The sequence below is a fragment of the Emiliania huxleyi genome, assembly GCF_000372725.1.
Source record: "Emiliania huxleyi CCMP1516 unplaced genomic scaffold EMIHUscaffold_86, whole genome shotgun sequence".
Taxonomy (NCBI): Eukaryota; Haptophyta; order Isochrysidales; family Noelaerhabdaceae; genus Emiliania; species Emiliania huxleyi.
Genome location: NW_005195584.1, coordinates 26573 through 34737, shown reverse-complemented (window position 1 = coordinate 34737; position 8165 = coordinate 26573). Strand labels below are relative to the sequence as shown.

The following is an 8165-nucleotide window of genomic DNA, read 5'->3' as shown; positions in this document are numbered from 1 at the left end:
CCCTTTCCCCCCCCCCCCCCCCCCCGCAGGAGCTCAAGAAGCTGCAGGACAGCGACTTATCCGCCAAGACCGACTCCATTCCGCGCGCGCTCCGCCGGTACAACAACAACCGCGTCCTGCGCGCCGCCGCCGTGCAGGGCCTCAGCCGCATCTCGTCCGCCTTTCTCTTCCAGTACCAGCCGCCGCTCGACCTGCAGTGGGGCCTGCCGCCCCGCCTCGCAAACGTCGGCCCGCGCTCGATCATCACGCGCGCATGCCAGGGCTTCCTCCAAAAGGCGCGGCCCGCGAGCCCCCCGCCGCCCCCCCCCCCCCTCTCGGGCGCACACGCACGCCGCAGCTCGACGCTTCGCGCCCGTGGCGGTAGGTGGCCTTCCCGCTGCAGTTCGAGTTCCTCTTCTCCTTCCCTGGCGAGATCAACCCCGAGATCTTCGCCGAGGGGACGCCTGGCGACTTTGGCACTTGGCAGGCGGCGGAGACGGCCAGCGCCGCAGGCCGGCCGGCGGAGGGGCCTCGGCAACGGGGCCAGCCGGAGCGGGAGCTAATCTCCAAGGAGAAGAGTTTGGGCGAGTGGCTCTCGCAGTACTGGTAGTACTCGTAGCGCGCACGCCGCGGCCGGACGACTCGCCGTTGGGGGGGCATGGGAGGGGCTGTGTCGCTTGTCGCACTCTCGTTCTTGTCTGTGAAAGCAGTGTGGCCCGGGAGGGGGTTCTAGGGGTAGACTCATGTGGGACGAGGAGGGTGGGTGCTGTCCGCGGTACTCTCTTGGGGATTGCAACTATTGGACCGAAGGATTCGCCCCGGAGCGCGGCGAGGGCCGGGCGCCGGGCGGAGTCCGGAGACCGGCAGCAAAAGCCAAAAAACTGACCCCTAGGGATTCCGCCGCTCGGGGGTATACCGGAACTGATCGTGAAAACTCATAGCACGTAGTGGTTTCGTCGCGGAGCATAACTATGCTTGGCGACGATAAACCGAAGCGGGAATTCCTGGGGTCAGTTTTTTGCTGCGGCGAGCGCAGCGACCGACCCGCGACCGACGTGTGCGACGACCCCCGGCCGCGCGAGAGCGCAGAGCGGGCCGAGCGTTTCGTTGTGAATGTGATCTCTGGGTGTGAGTCGGGCCCCCTAGACTGAAAATAAAAACAAAATCGAGAAGCAGTCAAAAACAGCCTGCGAGAGCGGCGCGCGCGCGCCGCCTACCTCGTGTGCGGGTCGTGAGTAACCCCAAAGCCCAAACGGCATCCCAAAACGTGTATAATAACAACCGAGACCATCAGAGGCGGATGGGCGCACGCACGCTCCGCGCAGCGCCGCAAAGAAGCTGGCGACGGCAATGCGCTGATGAAGGAGCTCAACCAGTTCGAGGGACGAAGACGACATCGAGGATGTCATGTTGCGCGACGGCGTCATCCATTTCGTCAAGCCACATTCATCGTGATCGTCGCCACCCTCGCCGCCGTCTCGCCTACGTCGCCGCCGTCGCCATCATGGGCCTCGCTGCCGAGACGGTGCTGTTGCATCTGACTCAACTCTCCCACCCCCCTGGCTCCTATGCCGACGTGTCCCGTGCTCCCCCGTCCGCCGATGTCTCTGCTGCCGCCCGGCGGAGCTCTGCAGCGGGCCCTCCTCGCCGCCTTCGCTGCCGCTGCATCGCTGTCGGCTCGTCATTTCTGTCTACGGTCATTGGGGGCTGCAATCGCTGTCTTCTCTCTCTCTCTCTCCCGGGTCAGCTCCAACCTGCCGTGTCGGGACGTCGCCCCCCTTCCCCCCCCTCTCCGCTGATCTGCATGTGCTGCGATTCTCGCCTTGTCCCAGGAGCCAGGTGCGTGCGTGTCTGTACGTAGTGTGGGCCCTGGCCCCCCTCTGTTTTCTGTTTTCTGTTTTTCAAAACGCCCGCCCGCCCGCCACCCCGAGGCGGCTCGGCCCCCCACTCACCCAGAGATCAAAAACGCTCGGCCAGGTTCCGCCGAGCCGCCTCGTGTAACCGGTATCTCGTGGAGAGAGGATGAGAGAGGCGTGGAGGCTGGCGACTCTGGGAGCGTGGAGGTGGAGAGAGCCCCAAGGTCTGGCTCTGCGTGCGGTTTTACGCACGGCTTTAGGCCTTTACCCGGATTACTAAACCCGATTGGTATGGATTGGTGACCCGAGACCCTCCCGGGGGCGCGCTCACATCCTCACAAGGACAAGCGCTCGCGGCTGGAGCGATTGGGAGAGCGCCACTTGGGAGCGCCCCCTCTGTGCGTCTAGCCATCCTTGGATCTTTGCACTTTGGTACGAACTACGATTGGTGAGCGCAGCCGAGCTCACAGTCCTACAAGATGTTAAGATTGCGAGCTGAACCACAATCGGAGGCATGCTGTTAGGATTGCGTGAGCTAAACTGCTCGCAATTCTGGACGCTTTGCTCGGATTGTGAGAGCGCGCGGGGTAGTAGTCGTAGGCGTCCCAGACTCCCACAGGACTCCCAGTCACATTGTGAGCGGAGCTGCTCTTAGTCCTTAGTGTGAGTCCTCGAAGATGGTACTTATGAGAGTGTGTGTGGGCCCCGCGCGTGAACAGCAGCTCTCCTGACCACGGCGCCGCAGGCGCCTGTTGATAGGTCCAGACAGATGATAGCCCTGGATAGGCAATGCATATACGCCTAGTTGGGCCTCGAATCGCCCGACCGCGTCCCGATGCTCGGATTTGTAACGCCGCCGCACCGCGCCGCGGCCGGGGGCCCTCTGGAGGGTTGGCCGCTAGGTTGGCCGAGGATGGCCGTGAGCGTGACGGACCGGGACGAGCTCTGGGTGGTTCAGAGAGAGAGAGATTTTTAAAGACCAACAAGAAATCACGACTCTCACAGTGATTTGGGCTCGGCAGCTTGTTAGCCCTCAGCCGAAGCTGGGGCCGGTCCCGTAGCCGAGAGAGCCCGCGCCGATGAGTTCGACGCGGTCGGGGGGGCCTGCGAAGAGGCCAGCGAGGTGGCGATCGCTGTACTTCAAGGGGGTCATCAAGTGAGAGAGAGAGAGAGAGACCGCGGCTGACATTTCTTCTTGTGGTTCAGTGTGAGTGTATATACTGTAGAGACCAACCATGTGCACAATATCTCTCAATCTAGCTAAGCCTGGGAAGGCGGGTTGTTCATATTTTCAATCGCTCCTCTCTAATTCCAAAAAAAGAAAATCACTCGACAGCCTACCGTGAAGTGCCGAACTTAAGGTAAAGTAGCTTGAGTTAGGTTAGGTGCTTTGCACTGAGTTAGGTACGGGGTAGCAGCAGTTAGGCACGCGGGATTTCTTTTTTGGTCCCGACGGGCCCCTCGCCGGCGCTGACGTGTCCCGGCGCTCTATCCGCTGGTGTGCATTGCTGCTGCGCTGCTCACCTTAGCGGGGACGAGGAGGAGGAGTAGGGCATTTAGTAGCGTAGGTACTCGTACTCGAGCGTAGGTGCGGGTAGCGTAGGAGGGAGATGCCACCCTCAGTGGTGCGCTGCGGGCCGCGGGGCCCGTGTGCCGCTGCCGGTCCGGCTGGACCGAGAGGTGGGTAGCAGGAGTTAGGTACATTAGAACAGGAGTTTGGTAAGAGGAAAAGAGCTCCCTAACTCAAGCTACCTTACCTTAAGTTCGGCACTAGACGGTATTCGGGGCTCTCCTCCTTGAAGAGCCGCCATTCCGCCTTCCCTGCTTCTCTCGCGCCCAACCCAACCCCCCAACCCTCCGACATGAAGAGCATGCTCCGTCCTCGCGTTGCCGACCTGGAGGAATCTACCATGCCTTTGCCGACGCTTTCCTCGCGCAATTCCTTCTCTGGAACCTTTATCAAGCGGGCCTCCTTCTCAGAGCCGCCGCCCGAGCTCTCCTCGTCCAGGCCTCCTGTCACGGTCATGCTTGCTGCGGTCCTGACGGCGATTGCGACAGCGGGAACGTGCGTTTATGCGGTCCGGGCCTCGGCCGTGGCTGCCAGCGAGGTGCGGTCAGACCTCGACCGGCTGCAGAGGAGCGTGGCCGATTTGGTTGCGGCGCAGTCGCGGCAGCGGGAGGTGCTGCAGCAGCAGCTGGCAGCGCTTCAGTCACAGCAGGTGGAGCACCGCAAGGAGCTCGCCGAGCAGAGGAAAGAGATCGCTGGCGCGCCCTCCGCTCTCGCAGCACGCCTCGCGCCGACGCTTGAGAAGATCACGCGCGGGCTGGAGGAGGCTGGAGAGTCCGAGGGCGATGCCGCCTCGGAGTTGGCTCCGATCGGTCGCCTCGTCGACAGCATAGATCAGAAGGTCCTCTCCCTCGACCGGCGCGTCTTCGAGCGCCTCGAGGCGATAGAGGGCCTCGTCCAGCGGACCGGCGCCGACAGCTCCATCGCTGTGGAGCGTGCCGCGCAGGGCGCTGCCGCCGCAACCGCCGCCCGCGCGGAGCGGGGCTGGTCGGTCGGCAGCCGGAGTGAGCAGCAGCCTCAGACCCCGGCCAGCAGCAGCAGCGGGACGGTGCAGGTCACCTTCCGCGTCATGGGCGGCTCGTCGCACACCGGCGCAAAGCTGTACTGGCTCGGCCAGGGGCCGCGCGCGGACGGCAACTACTCCGAGGTGTACTACTCCGAGATCCCTCGGGGGATGCAGAGCGAGGCGACGACCCGGCCGGGCGAGTGCTGGAGAGCGCGCGACGCGGAGGACAACACCCCGCTCCTCGACGCCAAGTTCCTCGACGACGTCTTCTGTGCGACTATCGAGCCGATGCAGGAAGCGATCATCATGTGAGCGACGGGCGCGTGGGTGGCGTGTGGCGCGTGTGGCGTGTGGCGATAGATCGCGTTTGGGGGACAACACCCCAGTGACACTCTCCGCACAGTAGTGACGTCAAATGCGTCCGCCTGGAATACAGAATACTATCGCGGTAATCAGCCTGTCAATCTACAATCACATGACCAATGGCGGGCTCCCGGGCTTGATGCGGACCGGCCAGCTCTCTCGAGGTCGAGCCAGCGGGCCGCACAAGTGTGTAAACGAACACCCAGACCGCAAAAACGAAAAACCGAGACGTCGAACCGAACATACGCGTTATTCTTGCGTGCCGGCGCCCCCGGCCGCGGCCCGGGCCCGACGTGAGAAATACCGTATACGGGAATCCAGTAGGGGATCCACACATCTCTCGTCTCTGCGACAAAGAGGGAGAGAGAGCGATGTGAGAGATGCCCTGGTAAGAGAGTTAGTAGGCTAGAGTCTGTGTCACACAGAGAGAGACCGCACAATTATTTATATGCGAAGAGAGAGCCAAAGGAGGGCGAGGGCCGGAGGCGTGTTCGGTTACGAAGCGAAGGGAGTTGGCCAGCCTGAGCTCCCTCTCGCTACACTGCGCCGACGGCGTCAGGGGCCGGCGGGCAGCTTAGATGCGCGCGATGAGGTCTGGTTCCTGCGAGCTGAACTCCACTCTCTTTCTGGACATCTTTCCTAGCCCCCCGACCTCGTCGAGCGCAGACACGTTGCCATCCACGAGGCGAGCAATGAGAGTCTCCCTTCCCTCCTCGACAGCACCTTGCGGCTGCTCCTTGCGATCGGACTCGATCCCGCTGCTGCACCTGCGGCAGGGAAGGTAGGTGGGCACGTTTTCCAAACCCCACCCCACCCCACTCGGATGCGCACCGTTGGTGGCGGCTCGGGCTGCGGACGCGTCGTTTGCGCTCGGCGTCGATCATAACCATGAGGAGCTGCGCCCGCTCCTTCTCGTCTGGGGTGTATAGGTGCGTGGCCCGGTGAGTCTCGCACGTTTGAGCGGGAGGGAGGGGCCTGGCGTTTAGAGGCTCACGCACTCCCGAGAACCCAGGGGTCCCTCGAGAGGGTACCCATGCGTGGGCGGCGGCGTCTACTCCCCAGGGGGCGGGCATGCCTTTGGCGCACGTTAGAAGCTCCTTGAGAAGGCTCTGCGCGGTGGCGGCGTCACCCTCCATTAGTGCGGACTGCACTCCTGCAGTGGCTGGATGTACCCAGGAAACGTTCGGCAGCACCTGGGGAGGCCTCTCCAGGAAAGCAGGCGTGCTTGCTTTGCCCACCATGCGGCTTGGCCTCGGCTCGACGGGCACACGCACTTCCCGGGTCCGACGCGTCCTCCTGCGTTCAAATGAAAGGATTTCTTTTCTTTTGAGCGGGTGCTTTCGTGTTTCGATGTTTGATATATGAAACAAACGCAAGGCAGACACACACATGGACACGTCGCTGTGGGGCCCATTTTCTTTTTTATGATATCTCCGCGGCGGAGAGAGACGAGACTCGAGAGAGAGAGAGAGAGACTTACAAGAGTCAAGAGAATGGAGGTTGGAACGCACGCTGTAACGTGTTTGATTGTGGTTGTACACCTCTAACATATGCTCTGCTGACCCCTGCTGTCAGTCACCACTCGACAGAGTCACCAGTTGAAGAGGTCGGCTGCGCGCGTCTTGGGCCGCTCAGATGAGTAGGAAAGCTTCGGCAAGAGGATGCGGCCCGCCGAGAGCCCGCCCGAGGAGGGGGTGGGGTGCACCTCGTCCCACTCCCCCAGCTGCGCCTGTGCGTTGACGCGCGCGAGCTCGAGCAGAAGCGCCTGGTCGGTGGAGAAGCGCGCTGAGACAAGTTTGTGCGGACCTCCGGGCGCGCCGCGCCGCGCCTGCGCCGCCGGCACGTTCTCCTCCAGGCCCGACCACGCCTTGAGCACGGCGTCCTGCAGCGCGCGCCCGTACGAGAAGGAGAGCGACCTGGCGGCGGGGTGCAGGCGGCGGGATACAGGCGGCCGGGCCAGCGTGGCGAAGCTGCGGGGCGGGAAGCAAGCCGCGCGCCACGGTGCGTCGGGGTACTCGTGCTGCAGCTGCTGCAGGTTCTGCGTCGCCTCCTCGGCGCCCATGCCGCCCGAGAGGAAGTGCACCCCCGGCACCGCGGGAGGGACGGTCCGCTTGAGCACCTAGCGAAGTATCCAGTAGTAGTAGCAGCAGCAGTAGTAGCAGTAGTACCGCGGGAGGGACGGCCAGTTGACCTTTGCGGTGTGAGTGGCGACGCTCTCGCGCGCAGACTCGCCGAGCGGGGCGTCGAGGCCTGAGAAGTGTTGGACCCGAATCACGAATGCACACTGACCGTGGCTCTGACTGGCCGGGCGAGGCGTCGAGGCCGGGCAGAACCATCGAGGGCTTGAGGAGCATCGCCTGGGTAGCGAGTGAGAAGGGAAGAGTGGCGAGGAGGGTGGGTGCCGCAGCTTGAGCGCCGGGCCGCAAAGGAGGGGGCTGGCGCCGCCGGGAGAGCGAGGGGAGAGCGAGGGGTCGGCTGGCAGGGGTCGGCTGGGCGGTGTGTCCGGCGGAGTGAGAGTCGGCCGGGTTGGCTTTGGGGCGCGGGTGCGCCTCGGGCACGACTTGCGCTTCGTTGATGGCTCGCATCACGTGCGAGAGGACCTGGCGCGCAGAGGTGTGAGAGGAGCGGCAGGTGTGAAGACAGCGAGGTGTGCGGGCGAGGTGCGAAGAGGCGCGCATCAGAGGACTTGGCGAGGAGGGGGAGGGGCGGGGTTGGAGTGCAGAGGCCGGAGGGCCAGAGGGCCAGAGGGCGGGAGATCGCCCGCTCGCTCTCAAACGCCGCCCTTCCAATCGAGTAGTCCCCCGGACCGAGCGTGAGCTCCTGACAAGGAGGCGGCAGACTGGGCCTCGGAGCGATGCGCTCGCGGCGGCGGTGGCGCAAAACGCGGCTGACGCGCCATCTCGCCTAAACCTCGGCTATATCTCGGCTACATCTCGGCTACATCTCGGCTACATCTCGGCTGGATCTCGGCTGGATCTCGGCTATTTCTCAACGCGCCGGCTCGACGATCGGCACCAGCCCGTGCTCCTGGCAGATGGAGGCGTACCTGTAGGCACATGTCCCGGACATGTCCTGGACATGTCCTGGAAGGCACCAGATGGGCACGTACCTCGCGAGCGACTGCGCATTCTCGCGGATGGCGCGGTCGGAAGGCACGCCTATCACTTCTCTCTGCCGAGTAAGGATGCCACCTGCCATTCAATCGACGGCCCGGTCGGAAGACGCGCCCGCGTGTCCAATCTTGAAGACAGCTCGCCACTTGGCAAAGGTGGCGCCTGAGGGGTGCCGAGGAGGCCGCCGGTGAAGGGCCACGCCACCCGCTCCTCCCGTCGCTCCACCAGAGTATCCGCGCGCCGTCCTTCCGGTACTCGCACACCCTGTCGCCTACGGCGGC

The 8165-nt window shown here is 63.9% G+C and overlaps 4 protein-coding genes across 4 annotated transcripts in view; 2 read left to right on the top strand and 2 right to left on the bottom strand.

Moving 5' to 3' along the window:
* Positions 1 to 589, top strand: part of EMIHUDRAFT_219379 (hypothetical protein) — a gene marked incomplete at both ends in the record, with an annotated part of 2266 nt that extends 1677 nt beyond the window's left edge. The window contains 2 exons of the mRNA XM_005758454.1: positions 48 to 224; positions 365 to 589. Coding sequence (XP_005758511.1) covers positions 48 to 224; positions 365 to 589 — 402 coding nt within the window. The remainder of the gene's footprint in view (positions 1 to 47; positions 225 to 364) is intronic.
* Positions 590 to 3640: 3051 nt separating this feature from the next.
* On the top strand, positions 3641 to 4904 carry EMIHUDRAFT_438761 (hypothetical protein). Its single transcript, XM_005758453.1, has one exon. The coding sequence runs from the start codon at positions 3698 to 3700 to the stop codon at positions 4718 to 4720; it is 1023 nt and encodes a 340-aa protein (XP_005758510.1). The 5' UTR covers positions 3641 to 3697; the 3' UTR covers positions 4721 to 4904.
* Positions 4905 to 5005: 101 nt separating this feature from the next.
* EMIHUDRAFT_438759 (hypothetical protein) lies at positions 5006 to 6017 on the bottom strand. Its single transcript, XM_005758452.1, has 3 exons — positions 5847 to 6017; positions 5603 to 5687; positions 5006 to 5538 (listed from the first exon to the last, which is right to left on the bottom strand). The coding sequence occupies exons 1-3, from the start codon at positions 6010 to 6012 to the stop codon at positions 5346 to 5348; spliced, it is 444 nt and encodes a 147-aa protein (XP_005758509.1). The 5' UTR covers positions 6013 to 6017; the 3' UTR covers positions 5006 to 5345.
* A 164-nt stretch (positions 6018 to 6181) lies between these two features.
* The window catches only part of FBA3 (fructose-1,6-bisphosphate aldolase, class I), a gene marked incomplete at its 5' end in the record, with an annotated part of 2307 nt that continues 323 nt past the window's right edge, over positions 6182 to 8165 (bottom strand). The window contains 9 exons of the mRNA XM_005758451.1: positions 6182 to 6210; positions 6329 to 6687; positions 6769 to 6890; positions 6963 to 7021; positions 7095 to 7128; positions 7333 to 7371; positions 7787 to 7817; positions 7881 to 7929; positions 8031 to 8094. Coding sequence (XP_005758508.1) covers positions 6363 to 6687; positions 6769 to 6890; positions 6963 to 7021; positions 7095 to 7128; positions 7333 to 7371; positions 7787 to 7817; positions 7881 to 7929; positions 8031 to 8094 — 723 coding nt within the window. The 3' untranslated portion in view covers positions 6182 to 6210; positions 6329 to 6362. The remainder of the gene's footprint in view (positions 6211 to 6328; positions 6688 to 6768; positions 6891 to 6962; positions 7022 to 7094; positions 7129 to 7332; positions 7372 to 7786; positions 7818 to 7880; positions 7930 to 8030; positions 8095 to 8165) is intronic.

What these genes read in the sequence shown, in the direction of transcription:
- EMIHUDRAFT_438761 (XM_005758453.1), top strand. Translation starts at nt 3,698, where the DNA reads ATGAAGAGCATGCTCCGTCCTCGCGTTGCCGACCTGGAGGAATCTACC.
- EMIHUDRAFT_438759 (XM_005758452.1), bottom strand. Translation starts at nt 6,012, where the DNA reads ATGGTGGGCAAAGCAAGCACGCCTGCTTTCCTGGAGAGGCCTCCCCAG. An exon ending in GCTTCTAACGTGCGCCAAAG is followed by an intron (nt 5,688 to 5,846) that starts GCATGCCCGCCC and finishes TATACACCCCAG; the next exon opens with ACGAGAAGGAGCGGGCGCAG. An exon ending in AGCCCGAGCCGCCACCAACG is followed by an intron (nt 5,539 to 5,602) that starts GTGCGCATCCGA and finishes TCCCTGCCGCAG; the next exon opens with GTGCAGCAGCGGGATCGAGT.